The 21,236-nt window shown below is 52.1% G+C and overlaps 1 protein-coding gene across 1 annotated transcript in view; it reads right to left on the reverse strand.

Annotated features, from left to right (window-relative positions):
* Positions 1-690: 690 nt before the first annotated feature.
* LOC100906102 (plexin-B) overlaps positions 691-21,236 on the reverse strand; it is a 42,984-nt gene continuing 22,438 nt past the window's right edge. Inside the window, exons 12-26 of the mRNA XM_029113177.1 lie at positions 17,794-17,971; positions 15,828-16,000; positions 13,280-13,531; positions 5,888-6,024; positions 5,466-5,742; positions 4,281-4,460; positions 4,023-4,190; positions 3,740-3,944; positions 3,314-3,597; positions 2,731-2,864; positions 2,563-2,622; positions 2,373-2,447; positions 1,896-2,269; positions 1,012-1,751; positions 691-891 (exon numbers count right to left, since the gene is read on the reverse strand). Coding sequence (XP_028969010.1) covers positions 691-891; positions 1,012-1,751; positions 1,896-2,269; positions 2,373-2,447; positions 2,563-2,622; positions 2,731-2,864; positions 3,314-3,597; positions 3,740-3,944; positions 4,023-4,190; positions 4,281-4,460; positions 5,466-5,742; positions 5,888-6,024; positions 13,280-13,531; positions 15,828-16,000; positions 17,794-17,971 — 3,438 coding nt within the window. The remainder of the gene's footprint in view (positions 892-1,011; positions 1,752-1,895; positions 2,270-2,372; positions 2,448-2,562; positions 2,623-2,730; positions 2,865-3,313; positions 3,598-3,739; positions 3,945-4,022; positions 4,191-4,280; positions 4,461-5,465; positions 5,743-5,887; positions 6,025-13,279; positions 13,532-15,827; positions 16,001-17,793; positions 17,972-21,236) is intronic.

Genomic DNA, 21,236 nt, shown 5'->3' on the forward strand with positions numbered 1-21,236 from the left:
ACAGATCGACTTTTCTGTTCCATGTGAAGTCATTCTTTTGGTTTCCGCAAGATCGCTCAATTCCGTCATTCGCATAAAACTACTGTTTTTACTTGACTTGCATCGATCGTTTTAATACACCGAGTATTTACATATCAAGTGTTACATCACCTTTCGCTTCACGTTCGCAAACACGCATCCACTCGTTACGTGTACGTAATACAATTCCCTTCCATGCCAGTCTCTGTACAGAGGGATTCTCATTGCACGTTCTCCGACACTGACACGCACCGTCTCTATATTTCCCGTAGTCCCGCTCATCTCTGTAACATCTTCCTACGGTTACCCTGCTCTTAGGAGCGATGTCGTTTGTGTTCAGACTTTCCGACAAAACTCCGTCAAGTTCATCAAACATTCAGGCTTCGGTCTGTCACTAATCTAGCTATTTACAGGGGCTCCAAACGATACATATTTCCTTTCTTTTTTACAACTAAGTCTGGGCAGGTTTACCTTCACATTTTTGTCTTGAAAGGTCAGAAAGTTGTGAAGTAGAATTTTCTGCGTCATCCGGCGGAGCCGGAGATGATCCGCGGAATCAATACTCAATACTTGGGTTAATACGATCGGCACAGAAAGGTGACATGGTGGCCTCTCGAGAACGTCGCATAACTAGAGCCGGCTATGGGAAAACCCTCGGTTGTGTGGTCGTCCTCAACAATATCGCTTCAGGGTTCCAGCCCTGTATTTCGCCTCGATCATTCTGAGTCGATTCACCAAACTGTGGGCCGATGAGTCGCCGAGAGTGCCGCCCTCTCGATCTTCTAGAGCTGTCAACAATTGGGTATTGTACTTTGCCGCGTATATGTACAGCTCTTTCAGCGCATTCGTGGTGTCGACCTGGGAGGCGTATTGCTGAAAACGGAGAACTCGATTAATGTAGCTCGGAAAACTCAGATTTGAGGCTCATCATCCACATGGCTCGGATAAGTCTCTGGCTCGGGACTCCGAATCAGGACCGAGGCTCATAATTACCCCAGAGAGTTGTCTCATGTAGTGCGCGAGCTGATGATCGCCTACAGGCGGGAGGCTGGCGATGTCGCGATAGAAATTGTCTATCAGTTTGCGATACTGAGGAATGTCTTTGGCGAACAGCAACTTCGATGACGGGGAGTTCTTTCCGAGTCGGTGGTCCGACTGCGCGCAAGCATCCATGAACGATTGTGCTATCACAGACAGAGACGCGTCCAAAACGGGGCTCTTATCGATATCGAAGACGAAATCGGGGTTCTTCAAAAGGTTCACCCAGAACCGCAACGGCAGCGAGTTGCTTTTCCACGCTTGTGCTACCTCCTCGGAATTTTCCAGACCATGCTTATAAGCGTACGTATCGAATAGATCGAACAGCCACTTCACTGCCAGGGGCAATCCTTCAGAGGCGGCTAGGATCGAAGCGAAGAAGTCGTCGACGAAGTTCTGAATTGTGCCTTTCGTAGACAGCAGTCTGGTGAGATAAATTTCGGCGATGTTCTTGTGCCTGAGGGGATTATCGTTAGGGCGCACTAGATGCCAACAAGAGCTCGGATCTGCGTGGAGATTATTGATCCGGCTCAAGGTCTCGTAGTTGGAGTTTCTCCGCATGATCGACACGACCGCCGTGTCTGTGATGCCGTAGTGGGCCAGAGTGTTAAACCGCTTGAGGCCATCCTGACACACCGAGCTTCCATCGACGTCGGCTAAGAGGAGCGGAGCAGGACCACGACCGTGACGCCACTCTGCAACAAAGCATCTCCTTATTCCCCGAGTTACGCGATCGCATTCTCCCAAAAGGATGAAATATTCAAAAGGAATACCAGTAAGAGGGATGGCTGCCAGAACATTCGACCATGAAAGGAACCTCAGTGCGTAGGACGGCTTACCAATGTCAACAGAATAAATGTTGGGTCTCTCGGAGAAAGGCACGCTTTTGAAAAGGACGTCGAGGATCTTCTGCTTCACTTGGGAAATCGTGTCGCAGTCGTTGGCGCGCACGATAACCTTATCGTCAGCGTCCATCTCCTCATGGAGCACGTGTAGGATGACGATGTTATAATTAATCTGCTCGCGGAGCAGTCGTTCCTCGGACAAAGAGTATCGCGCGTCGTGGGTCACCGCATCGACAGGACCCTTCTCAATTTGCTGCTTCAGAGCTTTCAACAGAAGGAACATCGGTCGGGCTGAAGTTTCTACGATGTGTTGGTACATGCATACCGATAACCAGTTTGAGAGCATTTTCTCCACAACTGACTCCGTTCTGAAAAGGAACTTTCCTCTTGAACGGATTTGTACTGTCGTGGAGACGAACTGTTGGAAGGAATGCTTCATCGTGCGTCGGGAGCAAATCCGATTGCACTCACCTCCGGAGCATCAGCTGTGGATGTTTTGTTTGGGCGTATTTGTCAATCAGTTTCACTAGGAGTTCTTTCAGCACCCTGAAATCAAGCGAGGCATGAGAAACGGGAGCCGTGAAATCGGAACGGGACAACGAGCAGCACGTGATCAGCCCAAAGGCGGCATTCGGGAACATGGGGAACGTAGGAAACTCACTCTGTGGCGTAGTCCATTTTATCGATGAGAATCACCATCACGAGGGAAGCAACATTAACCCTGGAAGCACGCGCCTCTTCCATTAGACTTTACTCGTTGATTTGCGGTTCGCCATATGCCAATGATTCAATTATGACGCTCATGTATCGAATGAAGCTTCTGACTTACTTATCCCGAATAGAGAATGTATTCTGACGTTCTAAGGTTTCCACGAATGTTAGCAGAAATGCCTTGTTGTTGACGAGAATCTCAAAGTTCGCCATAGCCACTTCGTAATTGTTCGATGCTCCGTTGTTCATCGGCTGTGGAAGGGGGTATATAATTAGAACGAGAAAATCTCCCCCGACGCCATGCTCCGGCGCGGCGAAGTGTCCTGGTCTATTATGGCTCTCGAAGCGAACGAGCGCTCCGTAATCCATGCATTGACAACTTTTGGTGTCGGACTTTGTGTTCTGTATTGGGGCGAGGGGAAGAAGAATTTCCCGATGGGAGAGTATTTTCAACTGCGACAGGAAAGCTGTCCCTATCGCATGTTGATTTTTTGGACCGATTCGAGCGCTCAATTTTTCGCTGGCAGAGTGACTTCTGGATAAATCAAAAATATCGGACTCTTCGTCACGGGTATCATGGTCTCTCGCTCATGGGCTCGGGGATCGACGCCTCTCGGATAGAGTCTCCATGATCGATTTTGGAATTCCCGCATGCTCTAAGGAACCGCTGGATGTACAACTTGGAATGAATCCGCGCTTACTTTGATGAGCTGGAAAACGTTGGTATTCGGCACCCCGGGGAAGAATATTTTCTCCAGATAACGAGTATTGTGCAGGATCGGTATCCCGCTGAGTTGTATGTCTTTATCAAGATCAGTGAGGTCTGTTTGGAGCTCTGCGAAAGCTTGTTTACACTCGGAGCGCACGGAGTTCTCCAGAGTCGCCATCTGCAACTGAATTCGCTTGTACTCGCGCTCCGCCTGGGAATTCTTGTGGCGGAGCAACGCGAGCACGAGAACACTTATCAGGATCAGGATAGCACCGCCTGCAATCAGAAAATATCTTATTCAGCATGCACGGATACGAAATCGGTATTGGATTCTGCATCGCAATTCTGGAATGGACCGGACGAGTTTTCTCTCCGCTGACGGCCACGTTCACGCCCGGTAAGGAGAGCCCTTCCTCACCTGTCGCAATAACACCCATGATTTCCGGAGGCAGGTTGTATAGCTTGGCCATTTCGTAACGTAGGAATCCGATGGTGTAGATGAGGTTCGATCCGATTTGTACCACCACTTTGGGGAGGTGCGTCCGCCTCCCTTGATGATCGGTCGGAGCAGGGGCGTCGATCGAGGGCATGCAAACGATTTGTGTTTGCGACAAGGAAGTTACCTGCGTGAGACGAAGGAGCGGGTACTGTGAGGCGCTGAACTCGATGGCGAGCTCGTCGATCGAATGGATAGTACTCACGTTGCACTGTCGAACGCCAATGAAGACAGTGATTTCATTCTGATCGCTGGCTGACATCAAATTCTCTCCTTCAATAACGAGTGTGTCTCCCTTGTAAAGCTTGACAGAATCCGGTTCTCCGAAAGTGAATAGCACTGGATCTCGTATGTAGGTTATAATCGAAGGCACCTGGGGCGAGAGAAGGAAGAGTGAGCACCGAGCTGCGCTCGTATGAGAACGTTTCCACACGATCAAAATTCATATTCCCCACTGGCTTACCGTCGGGAAGAAAACATCCATCTGACGCAACTGGTCTACTTGATCCATAATAAATCCGAGCTTGAGATGTTCTTCATAAGGCGAGTCGAAGCCGGGTTGGTCGCTTTGGTGGCTCGGATTCGAGCCCAAAAGAAACGGAGATGGACACAGCATCAAAGTCGAGTTGACAACGTTGCATGTCTGCAGAACATTATTTATTATTCAGCGATTTCATCACCGGCCGAAAGTGCGTCATCTATCGGGCGTGCTAGCCATATTTGAGAGTCTGCGACGTTTCAGTCAAAATTGAGCATGCATACCTAGCGAACCGAGCGCTGAGCATCGAGGGCAAAACACGATACGCGGCAGTGAATCGCTCCGATAACCCTCGTCGGTGCACCGATACTTCCGAAGCCCGTAATAACGTTCGATTGGTTCTCGCAGTTCCGCGGAAGGATCAGATGGTATGAGCAGTATATCGAGCTCATGAATAAGGATTGTCACATCCGCCCAGTGCAATGATGATATCAGTGTATAATGTCGGTCACGTATTGATTAAAGCCTTTGTCGAGAGCGTCAATATTATCCGCAATCAAGGAGTCCGCCTCCCGACGACGCTAATCCCTCAGCCTGAGCAAATCAGCGAGGAATGTGACACAGCGAAATCGTGACTTCTGTCTCCTTCTACGAATGGCTTCTCGGCAGAGACTTGCGACGAAATTGACTCTATCAGAGAAAGGATGGCCTAAGAAAGGGCTGTCTACAATGTGCTGCCACCGCTGGCTTATTACCTCCGTGCATATTTGGCACTGATTGGATCCGGAGCCGAGAAGAGCTGCTTGTGTCCAATAACTTGTCCATCCATCGCCCAACTGCTCATTCCCAACACATTCATTCATTCGTGATTTCGGAACGGGCCAAGTAGCAGCCGTTTTTGCCGCGAACAGCATCCAAGGCCTTAAGTAATGGTTTGCAACACTCCGTCATTGCCTCGCCCCCAATCGGAAATTCCCTCATAGACAAAGCCTCGGACTTTGCCTCCGGTTTTTCCAAAATTACAGATTTCCTTGGGAATAGTTCTTACGAACGAGTCTTCTGGCCTCTCGGATCCTCATCCGGGATAGGGATGATCCCTGTCGTCTTTTGGCCCACCGGAATGGGCTATTAGCTTCTATGCAAACCATTCCGCGTGGAAGATACACTCACCGTCTCGTTGATTAATTTCTCCTGCTCATCGAAAACGGCCATCTTCGGTTGCTGCACGGAGTCTAGATACTCTCCACGAACGAGAATTTCTCTACCGCCACTGAGGTAACTTTTCAGCGGGTGTATATCGATGATGTTCGGGTCTTGAACGAAAACGAAAGGGTTCGCCAACGTGTGGTTGGCGTTGTCAATCGTCAAGAGTAATCTTTCAACTTTGTAATTATAGAGGGGTGCCCTCGAGGTGCGACAGCTCAGTTGACTCGATGATGCCAGAGATCTGGAATTAAATTCGGTGAGGATTTAGAATCGGCGGAGAAATTATTGTCGCGGCGCAGCTCGACGGCGCCGGCACAACGAGCGCATTTCCTCCCTCAAGATTCGCATGTGTTCGTTGTCTTGGAGCGACGGCGTTCGCTACCCACCTTTCCACCAGACAAGGAATGTCATCCAGCATAACCCTAACGCTGCTCCCCACGTTCAAGTTGGTCCCATTCAGATAGATCCTGGTTCCTCCGGATTGGGGTCCGACACGGGGGTAGACGCCCGTCAGTTGCACCTCCTGCGACAAGAATAAATAGTCAGACTGTGGTGAACGACGGTCATGAGTAGACTCTCAAACTCCAAACAGACACTCGGCAGCAGCCCCGCTTGTTAATCTCACATCAGTCACCCGTATTTGAATTCTTGAGTTCAGAGAAAGTGTTACGCATGTGATCACGCAAGCTGCTTGGAATTCACAAATGCAACAATGGCTAATGGAGAGGAGGCTCCGACAAAGCGCGGTCGACGGAAATTAGAACATCGCAGCGCAACATTGTCAGCGATCAGTTTCGACAAAATATTTTGGAAACAAACGCAGTAGTGGATTGATTCCACAACTCCGGAAGCCCAACAGGAAACAGCGACCTCTGGACGCATCCGGTATTTATAATCGGGGAACACGCTCCGTTATCGATCATTCTTCTGACCGAGCGGCGTATCGACTGCTTGATGTAAATACCATTCGTTCGCTCAGAAAAGCGATCGAGCGATTGGCTTCGACCCTACAGTTGTGGCTGCAACATGTTCCTCGAGACGCACATCGAGTACCCGTCGGCACGAATCACAGCGATTACGGCAAAGGGCGATCGACTGAACCATTCTCCTCTTACCATCCGTCGGGCAGTGGGAAGCCGGGTCCGGCGGGATATGAGAACCTCGTTCCTGCCTCCCCTGGGCACGCACCCGTTCAGCGCCTATAGCTCATTCATGGGCCCAAAATCGACATCTCTACCAGGCCCCTCCCAGAATTTCGAGCCCACGAAGCCCCTGATGATTTGAGCTGTAATGAACGCTCTTCATCTACTTTTCGCGGATATAATGATAACGATGACCTTCTCGAGATGAGTGAGCCGTCGAGTTCGTGCGGCAGGATGAGCATCAACCTACTGCTCGACTATAGACCCATACTGAAGCCTCAGCGAATCCACCCTGGCTCACGGTCCACTCTGTTGGCCGAAATGCTGCACACGACAAACTCCTATCGGGTTGAGTGATCATCGTCCGCGACGATCAACCGACCCAACTCACGAAGGGGCGTCCTATTTTTCCAGCGCGTAATTCGCTCTGTGTCAAGATAGCGTCCAGAGCCCGAACGGAACTCGCGGCGAAGTCGGACAGACGTTATTTTCTCGTCACGTCCATTGACATCGTTGAGTACTCGTCGTGAGACGTCCTACCGAGAGGGAGGGGGCGCGGGCGTCACGACTGAGAGCCAACCCTTAAATGGCGTGAATGGCTTATTTTATACTGCGGGGCATTTTATCCGAAAAACGACCGTGCTACGACGCGAAAGCGGACCATTTCGAATATGCGACGTCCTCCGAGCGTCTCCTATTTCTGGCGGACTCAGTCGGGCCGCTCTCTGTCACAACCGCATCCGAGTGCGGGGGGGGGGGGGGATTAGGGACCCGATGGTGCCATCGGAAGTTTCGAGTTGTTCAGTAGAAAAATCGCTACAGACTTATATGAGTTCCCTCCTCCTCCAAACACTGCTGCCCGTCTACTCCAGAGCATTTCGGTAGGAGTAGCGGCGGAGGCCGATCGCTCCTCCTCAATCTGGCCCACTATTCCATCAAGAGCGCGAAAATTGAGTTGACGAACCGTCTGCTGCAGTGCCGGCCTCGCTCACGAAAACGAAATACTCCACAGCTTGCGTGTATCGCTCACCAGCCGCGAGACAGCTGAACCAGATACGAAGACCAGGGCTCCGAGGACCGATCACTTCCGGCCCACGCCCATCTTTTCAAATTATTCTCATCTGAATGCATCCGGATCAGGAATTTCAGAGGACGGAGATTGCGAGCAATCCGATGCCAGATAATCATGAGCCGTACCTCTGACAGGGAAGATGCGCTCCGAGGAGCAACACCTTCTTTGCACCTGTTTTCAGATTGGCAGAGCTCGAAGGAAATCGTCTCGCAGCGATGGGCGAGCGGGAGCAAAACCGCAGTCTTCGAGCTTCTTCCAGTTCCTAAGGCGGAAAACCCGCAATTTCGGGAAAATTCCGAAGGTGGTCATCAAGTGGTAGCGGTGGCGGCGCCTCCGCCGTCTCTGCTTCTCGTCGTCGTATCTACGTTCGTTTAGAACCTCTCGCTTCTTCAACCGAACACTTCTTATCGAGCAGTATTCCGAACCGCTTGGTTAGCGCTTGATTCCATTGGAAAATTTGCCCCGACAATTAAGTGAATACAGCGCCGAGGGAAGGGATCCCCCTCTTTTCCCGATAGGGATGAGAGAGCGAGGAAGGGACTCGCGGCGCTCAAGAGAGATTCCATGTGGGCAGTAGAGAAAAGCAGGTCGACGGCATCGCTCGCAACGGAGGCCGGTCCGTGGGAGAAACGCCGCTGCTGCGCGTAGAGTCACGGGCAGTCAGTCTAATATTTTATGTATCGCGTCTCGACGTATCAATAAGCCGAGTAAAGTTGGGGAGCGACTTTTGACGCAAGAAGTGCGAAGTGTGGAAAACGTACTGCATTATTAACCACGAGTGTCCGTGCTCTCGCTGCTATTTCTCTCCCCTGTTGCCGAACACAGCGGGCCCAGTGAGAGGGTGCGTTCTGATTGACGAGCAAAGTTTCGAAACCCACTCCACACACCCGCCAGAGGTGACAGCCGTAGAACTCACTCATTCGCGAGAGGTCGAGGACTCCAGCTAGCCCGGCCGTTTGCTCGCAGGCTAGCCGGTCCTCCCTGCTGCCGCAGCCGCCGTGACTGGCGCCTAGGGATCACCTGATGATTTGAGTGTGATGTGACCGGCGACACGATTCGCACACGGCACTTACTTACAAATGCTCCGGGAACCAAAGCAGAAACTTTTCCAAGGCCGATCGGTGATCTAGGCAGATCGTGGTGCCTATGGTAACTCGTACCATTATCCACATTGCACCGAACTTATTAAGAGCCCACGCAGCCCAAATCCGACTATATGAACGAAGAGACAGCGCAAGCCGTCGGAAGCGCGACATGCGAGCGTCGACAAATGAACAAAGTATGTTCTGTGTGATCTAAGATAATCATCGGGCCGCTTCGGCGGTTCATGTACTCCTTCTGGTGTAATCAACCGAAAATAAATTCGTACGTAGAGCAAACAGCAGACGTTGTTTCCACTTGTTCTCTCGACAGGTCGGGCCGACTAACTCTAGGGGTTCGTCGGTACACCCTCACGCACAATAGTGCTTCCGAGAGGGGCCAAGGGGCTCCACTAGTTACTACTAGCCCTAGAGCCCTTCGGGTCGTTCGCCCGCTCGTTCGTTCACTCGCTCGCCGCTTCGGTCGTTCGTCCGCATACTCGTTCGCCGGCCCCACCCATTCACTGCCCTAGCATTGTTGCTAAGCTTCGGAAGGAATTTCATGTATAGCCAAGTAGAGTGGTGGCCGACTAGCGGAGCGGACGACCAACCCTCGTTCGTTTCCCGTGGGAACAAACTTAGATCGCTCAAGAATCTATTGTATGTCCGAACAAATTACCCGTCCGGTATCTTGTTCCCCGGAAACACTATGTGAGCACAAGGCAGCCGGGGTTGTCTTTAAACAAGCGTAGCAGTGCAAACGATAGCCTTTCGATTCTTCCCCAGAAGAATGTACGTAGTAGTTTTTCCCGCTTCCCGAGTTCGGAGCTCTGTTATAACCCCACAACTCGGCTGCCACTCCGTATAATGATCGTAGCCTGTATTCGAAACAATCATTTCACGGGGAGTTTCCTGAATCACGAATAAGTAGAAGTGTGCGATAGTTGTTGTTGTTCACATCTCGAGCTTTCGAGGATTCGATCGGGGACCGTCGTCGGAGGTCGGCAGAGAGCTCTCAAGGAGCTGGCACTCATCAGATAGAGACAGAGGGAAAGACGACGACGACGACGAGGTTAGGCGCGGAAGAAAAGAAAATAATTGCGTTATTTCCTTAGTCGGCTCGACTTGCCCAGCACTTGAGCATATTAACCCTGGGGAGTCAGGTATGTAGTCCCAGGCCATCTCTTTCCTATCACTCCGTCTTCCCGGTCGTCTTCCCAATAAGTCGCTCGGTCTCCCTCTCTGCATGAAAGTACCTATGCAACGAGGAACAACGGGGGTGTGAGAGCCGCACCAGCGAGCAGGACGAGTCATCGCGCCGCCACTCATGAGAATGATGATGACGATGTTGATCACCTTCAAATATCGATGATTGAGAACCCGACGTTGTTATCTTGATGCCGATATATCCCTCGATCGGAGACGAATATCTAACATCGAACCCCTCCAACCCGACGACGACGACCACCACCACCATCCTCTCGCGCTTCAGTCTCGTCGAGGGATGAAGAGGATAGTCTCCACCGAGGGCTTAGCGAGAGCCCGGAGGAGAAGCCGAGCGCGCGACAGGAAAAGATGTGGGGAGCGAGAGGAGAAGGAACTCCGACTTATCAAAAGATATTCAACCCCAGATATGAACGATGATGGAGGTAATTTGAAGTGACACACTCGCTGTTCGTACGATATGAGCAAACTTGTTGAGGCGGAGAATGAAACAGACGAGACCACAGGACCCCGGGACAAAAGTTCGTCGGAGTCCCTATCTTTCACTGTGGAGCATCCTCACGAATCGAGGAAAGTACGCGGTTGATCTTCAATTTTGAGAGATATTATGTTTTTCGGAGTGCTATGAAGTCGCGACCGGATCCCCGATCGGACATCGATAACCGAAAGTTTCGCTCGTCTCGGGATGAAAACTTCGACCGAACCCTGAGCGTGTGGTTTAATTCCCCGACAAGCTCTCTGAAAGAGCTAATAATTCATATCCCGGTTGCGTATGAGCCCTCGTTCGACTCTGTATGCGCTGTTTGCTTGATTGATAGCGCTGAAAATCCTCTCGGTTTTCCTCCATTTGCCGTGTCGGGACAGCGTCAGCGTACGACCCAGGCGGTGATTATATCCCGCGCCTTGATGGAGAGTAAGCCGTTCGCTGTGACACCGCCACGAGGCTTCGAGAAGCCACAAACTTCAACAAAGCGGCTCCAGAGTGATCGACTGCGATGATTCCTCGTCATGGAACTTTGGCCATCACGTTGTTTCTGTGTATCATTGGATTCTCCCGTTCGAGCAGCGTTCGCCCCCCACGGAGCAGATTCTGTAGGGGAGGGGAGGGGGGGCGCGAACTTGCAACAATGGAACGAGATCATATGGTCAATCACGCGCCGTCATTGTCGCCCTTCTCGGTGCTCATTCATTTCTTCCGAACTTTCATGACTCACGCGCCTCGGAAAGAGAAAGCCGGAATATTCCTCTCCGAGTCCGTGGACGTTGGCGCGATGGAGCAACAGGAAACCACATGAGGGAACCGATGGAGGGCTCAAAAGATCTGGTCGTCACTACTACGAGGCACGTCAAGAAGCTTTAGGGGAACTATGTTTCACATGTAGTAGCATACTTTCGATCCGCTGTCCTCCCACGCTCTCCCTTCTCCGCATCGCTCGCTGCCGCATCTGCTCCATGCGCTCTTATCTCCGCTACACCCTCCCAATAGAAGTCAACTACGTTGAGGAGCGCGACACGAAATTGTTCCTGACAGGGAAGACAAGCGTTCTGTGTCGGCTGTGGGAGCTGGCTGCGCCGCCCCGCTTCCAGATTCTCAAAACGAATGCTCCGAGCCGGCGACTTCGTGCGGGAGCACAGCGTGGGTCTCGTCAAGTTAAGAAAACACGAGGAGACATCCAGTGGGAGGGGTCCTCTCATTAAAGTCTGTATTCCCTCATGCACGGTTGACGGCTCGTTTCAGGAGAAAGCCAGCGAGATCCGCAGTCAGGCTCAACTTCCGAAACACGGATGGCGACAATCAGGCTTTTCACTCGTCCATCTCTTGCTCGACGACCATCCGCTTCCGGCTTGCCACGTCTAACTCCGGTAGAATTCCAGAATGAACTGTTTGCAGTTTTGCCTCCTCCGTCGGGCACTAGTCATTTTGGTCGGCATTCAGAGGCTATTCCGAGAAGATTCGGAATACAAGAGAGCGGATCGACGAGGAGTCGTCGTGGAGCTCTCGAACTCGAACACTTGAGGAAATTCCTCGTTCGAGAGCCGCGACTCCCCTCGGCAAAGAACTGAGTGGGTTCTGCGACGATCGGGAGTGCGTGGGTTTGCCAAACGCGGCGTTCTCTGAGTTAGACCGTCCCGCGGGATGATCGGCGTCCCGATCTTGTTGCACTGCGCTTCAGGCCAGACCCCTGACAGGTTAGAATGAAGGGCGATCCCGCGACTGAGCGACACATAGTGTCCAGTTGCTCGAGCCGGCAATCTCGACAAACATAACTTCAAAGCGAGAAGGTGAAATGAAGAAGCCGATGAAACTCGACACCTCCACGCTCGCTCACCCGCCCGCGCGCCCGTCGGGAGGCTGCCAGACGAAGTCCCTAATCCCCGGGCAATTTTGCGCACCGAACCCGCACTGTCAGTTTCGTCCCGGAACGACGAGAAGTGAAATCTGCGCCAGTCGCCACAACCAATTTCGGAGCTCAGAGAGAACGCGAAAGAATTTCGAAAACTTTCAAATCCTCCCCTGGTAGTCCCAACAACGATTGCTATCTCTATTAGTGCGTGCCATCAGCAACGGTGGAGAGCGGAACGAGACACGCCGTGCCGTGGAGAACGGCGACGAGCTAAAACAGATTCTTTCGCACGTGAAGGAAACTCAGCCAACGAGTCTCACTCACTCACTAATCATCGTTGCCGCACCGTGATTACGTTGGGGGAGAATTCGGCGGCGATGAGCTGACGACAGCGCAAACATAGAACGAGACCTGAAGGTCGCTCTCGATCTCAATCCAGCGTAGGATCGGAACCAGAGCCCATGAGATATCCGTCTGTGGAAGATTTCCGTCAGATCAGAACCTGAGATCCGAACTGCGATAGCCTGAGAAGCGCGTCCCGCCCGGATCCGAAAACACTAAATTCGATATCACCGGAAGATGGGAACCGAATTATCGTGAGGTCGAACTGCGATTGATGTGAGCTTGAATGAGGATCATGACTTCAGAATCCCCCTCGGTTTCCTTCATCGTCGGAAGAATATCCCGCCATCATTATCCCAAACAGCGCATTGATTGGAAGCCCGCACTGGTTGCGCGCGAGGAACCTGCACTGTATGGGCTCAAACAAGTCGCGATTGGCTAAGTTGGGAAACTAAGTCCTAAAACTCATCATACACATACTCGCGCACTCTCCAACTGCTAAGACAGCTGAATCATGCCACCCGGAGGAGATTCCTCCCGGCGCAAACTCCGTTCAAGTCAGTCGACAACTCACCTTGTAGTAGAATTTTTCCTGAGCTTTCGTTAGTCCTGCGCGGTTTCCTATGACTACGAAGGCGCCCTGGGGCCCTGCATTGCTGGCCTGGGTTTGACAGACGACTCTGACGCTCACACTGTAGTCTTTTGGCAGGCAGGGCACTCCTCCGATTCTGATTTTGTCGGCGATCTCGTCCTGAGAGGTTCCCAGATTCGAACCTTCGATAGTGACCAGGGTACCGCCCTCGACTGGACCCGAGAGTGGATGAATCTGAAAAATGCAATATAGCTCAAATCAATCGTTCCGACGACCGAGCTTTCAGTATCACGAAAAACCGAACAAAATCATTTCTTCTCTCAGGAGACGACCTCTGATCGCGCAAACCTATTATGACTACAAGCAGAGCTCTCGTATATCCCTCGAGCACAATTATTGGAAAGAAGGAAGCAGAATTGATTGGGCGTTCCGCGTTATTACAACTCTGCCGATGACTGCCTATGGCGGCTGCATATCTGAAGTAGCGTATGTGTGTGTTCACTTCGCGAATGAAGCAATACACAAAAGCAATCGTCCAGTATGGTCGTCGTCGTTGTTGTTCTTACGTGCGGATTCGGAATACAATCGGCCGCCTCGATCTGAGTTCATTTCCTGAGCTCATGCACGTACGAGCTCATTCAGCTCGCCTGAAGTCGGTACCGGCGGGCAGAGCGGCTAACACCGTCTCACGGAAGAAGAAACATTCATCTCTGTCGACTCGGCTCGACTCCACGCGCTGCAGAAGCGGCTACATACCTCTTGGTTGGCCTCAATCGCGGACTTCATTAAGGTAAGTAGCCGCTAGCTCAGGGCTTCTGCCCCAACCCACAACTCCCATCAGCTCCTTGCGCTCCCCTTTTAACTGGTCGGCTTTTCTTCCGCCTACTCCTCGTCTGCTCCGACTGACTCCACGCTGTGCTTCGGGTCGACGAAACATCTACACCCAGCCGATACAACGTATACGCATCGTTGAGTGAGCCGTCCGTAGACGCCTCCAGAAGTCTTCCCTATTTCATACCCGAAGGTGATTCCGGCCTGTATACCGTGGCCGGAATGATGAACCAGCCAGCGTTAACGGTCTGATGCTCCGGAGCTCGTTGACTTGGACCGCCCGGAATTATTCAGCCTCTATTTCTCACCGGAGCCGAATCATCCACGATGCCGGCGTGGATGCTGATCTTCATGAAACTCATTATGAGTCTCGAATTCCATGACTCGAGCTCGAGTTCTACGGGGATTCGCCGATCGGGTCCGGCTCTCCCGGCTCAGGTCGTTTGGATCCGCGGAATGATGAACGCCTCGGATTCGAGGCCGAGAGTCACGGCTGAAGATCCTCAGAGCGCTGACGACAGCGACTGGAGGACATTTATGGTTCAGGCGGCAGTTCTCATTGGGCGCGGACTCGGAGAGCTGACAACGCTCGGGAGCGATCTCATTAAGATGGTCCGTGCTCTCGAAACGGTGTCGCTTCTTCAGAGCCAACAACACGACCCCTTGTCAGACATTTAGGCCAGCTCACGTATACGTTCAATCTTCTGCTGAGGGAAGGGTAGCTAGCTTCCTTTTCCGGCGCACCACTTCGAACACAACTCCTTTGCGAAGAAGCATCGTCGACGTTGACACATCGCACAGTCTTTCCCTGGTTTTACTGCACGATTCTCAACCCCATCGCTCATCTCCAATGTGATTCTACGAGCAAACGGAATCGCTCCGAAGAAAAGTCGCCCGAAGGACGACCGGCCAGACCGTCAGGAGGGGAGACGGAGTATCACCGAAGGGATACCTAACGTTTCAAGTTATGCGGGTCAGCGAGTGGGCGTGCGAAGCCTCGAATGATGCAGACCGTATGGCCCCTCACAATCCGATGCTCATTTCCGAAGCGGCGGCCACGAAGCGTCAAGAACACGCCATGGCGCACAGACAAATCGCACGGAGAGTCTTTCATGGAATTTTCCTCCGCCTGCGTGCCATGCATGACATTCGAAGTAAGGGCTGCCCTCTCTCTAAGGCAGACCTTCTTCGCTTTTGTTCTCGTGCTGGCTTTTCTATCTTTAGGCTTTCCATTTTCCGGAAGCGTGCCATCCCAAATGTTTGTCCGCATTCACTCGGAGGCCTCTTCGTCAGGCTCATCGTGCTCGCCACGAATTAGCGGAATCGGTCATTCGGTTGACGATTCTCAGGACTCGAGCTTTTTCGCAGAGAGCGGGCGAGGCGTAGCGATATGGCTCGTAGACTAGACGGAGGGTTATTGTGAGAACAAACGAGTTCCCTGTACGAGGCCTAGTGTCAGCATTTCTTCGTGCTGTTCGGTATGCGGGGCTTGCTCAATCCATCCACACGATATAAGGGAGAGGTCTCCTCCGGGATACGTTGCGATGTTTTCTCGACACCGCGAATGCCCGCCCGGAAACTTCCGAGAACTCCATACGATGCACAAAGTATCTCTTTCGATGGAAGAGTCCCGGAACCTAATTGGAGGTCGAGGAACGCTCATGCGGATTTCTCATTATTTATCATTTATATTACTCACCCAGTCGATTCTAGGTGGCGGGCATGAAGTTGTGACAGGCTCCATGCATGCAGGTCCGTACATGCATTGGCCGCCGCACCACGAACATTGATATCGATTATCTCGAGTCAGACACAACGAGCAATCTTGACGATTCCCGTGCGAGCCGAGCAGGCCACATTTGTAGACGGTCACTGGAAAGAGAAATAGAAGTGAGAATCTCCGGGTCTGGGATTGACGGAAATTTTGATGTGCTCCTCTCGCTGCCGTCCTGGAAGCAAAAGTCTAATTTTCCCCTTGTCTAAGGGAACACAGCGGGAGAATCCCGATTGAACACTAGGCGGTCACAAAGAGAGTAGTCGAGCTCAGCGTCACTCGAGGAAAAACCGGGCACACAGGAAGAGATCATGGCGATAGGAGGCATCGCTGTATCCGGAGGTGTAATGTACCCGATGCACTCGGTAATAGACTCGATCGACGTGCCAACTTCTCCGGCCTCCGCATATCTTCGGTCATATTTCATCCGGCTTATGGGAAAACAATATCGTCCGTGTGAGTCGTCAGCGATACCCGGTACGTCTTGGCCCTGACTGTGATACAAGAGCATCCCCTCTTGCGGCAACGGACATTCTTCCTCCATCCGCACCGCTCTCAGACAGTGTGTTGGTCTTCCCCGAGCGCAAAATCCCCTCCACGGAGACCTCTTATTCGGCTCGAATTCCAGAACTGGCAAGGGCGTGATTGCGGGAATTTCCCTAGATTTTTCGCTTCTGGATAGCTGCCCAGACTTATTTCTCTATCCCTACTCGACGTCCACTCCGTTCTATGCTCTCAATACGAAATTCCGAATCGAGGCACCGGGGAGGATCCCTCCCAGACCACTGCACGTGTCTAGAGGATCCCAACGACGGATCCGTACGCGGTGATCAGAACGATACCGCGTTGATGCCCGATCGTGACTCATCAACGCGGATCTACGAACTTCGACCCAGAGCCACAGCAACAGGGGCAGTGATAGCTTAGTGCCGCTAACAAAAAGCATCCGATAGATAATAATATAGGAAAGAGAGGGAATGGAAATGCGGTGCGAGATATGTATTAACGGACGAGTCCATCGCACCGTGACACTTTTATAGTCAGGTCAATACATCAAGCTTTGGTTCTGGTGAGTTCCTACTGCGCGAGGGACCATTTAAGGGAGAAGGGGGAGAGGGAGGGAGGGCGGTAGATACGCAGGCCCGACACAGCGATGGGGATTATAGGAGACGGCACACTACATACGAGAGGGAGCGGAGTGCAGCCGTCGAGAGAAGGGATGCTCTCAATGAAAGTGAGAGACTTGGGAGAAATCCGGAGAGACTGACAAAGCGAGCTACTTCCATCAACCAGGTGACTTTTAGCGTGACGCGCAAAAGAGGCACGGATCGACAAAAAAAAACGCTCGGTGGTAGAGGTCGACATTTGGCTGATTGCTTTCCCACAGCGAGGATTAGAGCTATCTGTCTAAAATGGTCTTCTCACGCTCTTTTCTTTCTATTCCTCTCTTTCGGTTGCTCCCATTCCTGCGTGGCTGCCACCGCTAAAATATTATCAGCACCCTGCTTATCTACGAGTTGTAGTAGCGATGGTAGTATGCGTGCGAGTTCATGCATTATCTCGACCGGAACCTCGCGGGGGTCAACGAGCATCGTAAATTAAAGGATTTCGCCGGCAGCCAGTCCTTGAAGCTCAGGATTCACCCCGTCGAGCCGGCGAAGAACGCCATGACTACGTACATACGACTGACTACATTATGAGCTCGCATCGTGAATCGACGTCGAGAGACCGAACAGTACGAGACGAGTTTATGGCGGCGTCTCGGAATCCTCCCAGAAGTTTGCGATCGACTCGTGGTTCACGCTGTGTTTCTCGATCTTGTCTCCGATCCGGGGGGACAGAGCGATCCCCTCGACTCGTAATTGAAGCCTGTCTGTGTTGGGAAACTTACGATTAGTTTTGTCGATGAATATGTCCCCGTTCCACAGGACGGTCAGTAGACCCTCTATTTCCGGCTCTTCCGCATCGTAGTTGTAGCTGGATTCAGAGCAGATGATGACGTCATCCCGCTTCCGAGCCATGACCAATTGCCGTCTACCTTCGATCTCGATGATACATTGGAAACCCTCCTGGAAGTTCAATATGCCCCGTTAGACCTCAGTAGATAGAACTCATGCCCGCTAGAGGTACAGCTGCCTCGACTCATGGTCGAGTCCCGAATCAATCCGGCGCGCGGAGAGATATCGGAGACTGAATGTTCGCATCATTGCTGTGACTCCTGACCTTCGGAAAGCCCCCTCCGTAACGGTTCAGGAATTTCTTCTGTCGTGGACAAATAACCTGCAGGCGTTGCCATACGCCCTAGAGATCTCTTCGTCTCCGAACGATACTGCTCCGGAAATAGTGCGACCTAATAAACTAGTCTTCTTAGATCAGGATCGATATTTAGGAGCCTCGTTCTTGCTCTCATCGAAATTCCTCGATATGCATTCCTTGTTGCGCATCAACATGATCGACTCCCCCAGACATTCGTCGATGAAAGCAGCCTCGCTCGCATCGGGATAACAAGCATATCTCACAGAGAGCTTCACTGATTTGCATTTATGACCATGTGAGGAACTCGAGAACGAGAGCGAACGTATAGCAAGACGGGAATCGATACTGCGAGGGAAACGAGCCGAGGGTCGGGAACGAGCGACGGGTGTCTGAGCACACATTCCACAAGTGAGTCACAGCCTTGGAAGCCCTACGATTGGACAAGCCCTACGACGACAATATATTGAGACAGGACAACAGCACAAGGTGTGTCCTTCGCTGTGTGGACTTGCCGAACGACTCCTTTGCACGTCCATTACTTACTCTCGAGCAGCTCTAAATTGGAATGCGTTGCGCGGTTTCTCTCCCGCCCCTACCCCCACTCACTCGGCCTGAGCGAGGCTTAAGTTTCTCCAGCACACACTCGGGCTGTGGAGACACTCGTTTTGAACATCTGCCGCTCTCGGTGACAGCAGTGTCGGCAGGAGGTGTTAGCGAGCAAGCAAGCAATGCAAAAGCCCGTGATACATTTGCTCGATTGATTCTTGTTTATGGGTTGTGGCTCACGCTTTACGACTGACTACATGTCTACTGACGCAGGGACGGACGGACGGACGTACGGACAGACAGACGAGGGAACTGAGGAAACGAGGAGCTCTTTGCTATTGCCTAGTTGTACGCCGAAGAAAAAAACAGCTATTCGGCGAGTTCTCGGTCATGCCAATTGCAGAAGACGTATCCGTGGGTGAGATTGGCTCGTTTTCGAAGAATCGTTTCTCTCCTTGTCTAGTCATTCTGGAGCCCTGTCGAGAAATACATAAACAGACGGGTAGCGTTCACAGCGGAAAAGGGGCACGGGGAGAAATAAAATGAAAGTGAGGGATCCCGCTGTTTGCATAGCGTCTACCTATTGGCAAACAATTGTAGACCATTTATAGCACGGTGCAATTGGCCGTTCGAGCCCCGATCCTGAGTCCCCGTCCGCTCTCGTCCTCCTTCCGAGTACACGACAAGGCGTGCCGGAGGTTTTGTGGGGGTGATGTAAACGTTCTCGTCTTCTTGCAAATAAAAACAAATGTCGGGCTATATTGCGAGCAATTCCGCTTTGCTCCGTGGCAGTGGTGGTGGTAGTGACGGCGGCGGCGATGGTGTTGGGGTGGGCGCCGTTAGATGTTGAGGTAGAGAGCGCTCGCCCGCACCGAGCGCTAGACAGGAAAACGGCAGGGGAGTCGGGAACGGAAGGCGAGTCTTCGACTTCGGCTGTATTCTCGGCGACCCGACTCCCAGCGGACTTATCACCTCCCGCTATGAGGATTTGAGCTCCGGTTCGCGCCGCGAGCGAACTATTGATCTCAAAGTGAACGTTCCTTACTTCGCGCTTCGGGACATGACGTAATTCCGCCAATGCGAAAGACAGAAACGGAAGGACTCAGGGACGCCTCCCATTATATTGAACGAAACACGATCCAATTTAGCTAGTTCCTCACATCCTTGCGGTGTGGTTCGGTTGTGCACCGATATGTTTCTTCCAGAAAATGAGTTTCCGAGAAAGAGGAGCGCCAATGTTCGGCACACAACTGTCACAAGGGAGGAATTTACCAACAATGCGCAGCGATTCAAGTCTGCGAAAGATACGCGAAATTGGAGTCGACGTCGCTGTCATCGACGGCGGCTGCAGACCATTGGTCCTGGCGATGCAGGTGCCTTATCCCCTCGGAAGGATCCTCCTCGCTGGGGGATTCGTAATCAGGTTCCGTTTGAACGAGAAGAACGAAAACGAAGCCCTGGAGGAAATGAGCGGGAAATTTCGAACGTTATTTGTGACAGAACGCCGCTGTCGGCCACCGACCGACGTCGCCGTGCGTTTTCTTCCGAACGGATGGTTTCTGTGTTGACCGGCCGTTCAGCAGGCCGAACGTCCGGACCGCGAGGATCCTTTCCTTTAAGATAAACTTGCGTTCGGCGGCATCAACGGTCTGCCGGATCTGCGTTCGAGGTCGGTTGCCCACTCGCTTCTCTTCGGTGCTTTTTCACCCTGCGCAGCCGTACCTTGAGCTTGATACCGGCCATGGCGGCCTCGTCGGTTCCTTCTCCACGATAGCGTCAAATATATGGTATAGCATCAGAGCCGGCAGCTAACATCAACGGCAGCTGCGGGAACATCCAGGGAGCCCGCCAGTCCTTCTCGGGACACGGCTGAAGAAATGGATAAGCTAATATGTTGCCTTCATCGTTGTTCCCGCTGATGCTTGTTGCTCCGCTCCGTAGCATGAGTTACAATCCCGCGAGGAAGGGCCAAAAAAGTGCCTCCACACCGACGCGGCTTTGCCTTAGAATGACTCGGCAGATTCCGTGACCGTTCTGATATCAGGCGGATCCCAGACGCCGCTCGTTCTCCCGACCATGATTCCCAGTCAAGGAAGATTCACAGGATTGGACATTTGTGTTCTAACTTCTCGGCTTCGGGATTATGAACACCGACATCTGGACCCGAGCTCGCGAAAATCGAAGTCGCGAGATCTGACAATCTGCGGCGCTAGCTAGCGAGCCATCGCGCTGATGGTGAAATTCGCTCCTCACTGAGATGCTCTCGGAACCAAAATTGAGGATTCTCAGTTCTCTTCATTTCAAGGAGTTCCGAGGCGACATGAGCGGGAGGACTGATACCGATAATAATCCGCAAGCGGAAGATTCGCGGAGAAATTGTTTCTGCAATGGGCTCTGAGCGCTCCTTCAGTCCACCTCAATAAATGATGATAGAAGGCCGCAGTAGCATGGGCCTTTTCCTCGAGTACCATCGGAGAGATGGACTAGTTCCCCCGAACACCGCAATAATGGGTCGCTGAGCCCTGGTTCCCG

The sequence above is a fragment of the Galendromus occidentalis genome, unplaced genomic scaffold (assembly GCF_000255335.2).
Source record: "Galendromus occidentalis unplaced genomic scaffold, Mocc_1.1 scf7180000076381, whole genome shotgun sequence".
Taxonomy (NCBI): domain Eukaryota; kingdom Metazoa; phylum Arthropoda; class Arachnida; order Mesostigmata; family Phytoseiidae; genus Galendromus; species Galendromus occidentalis.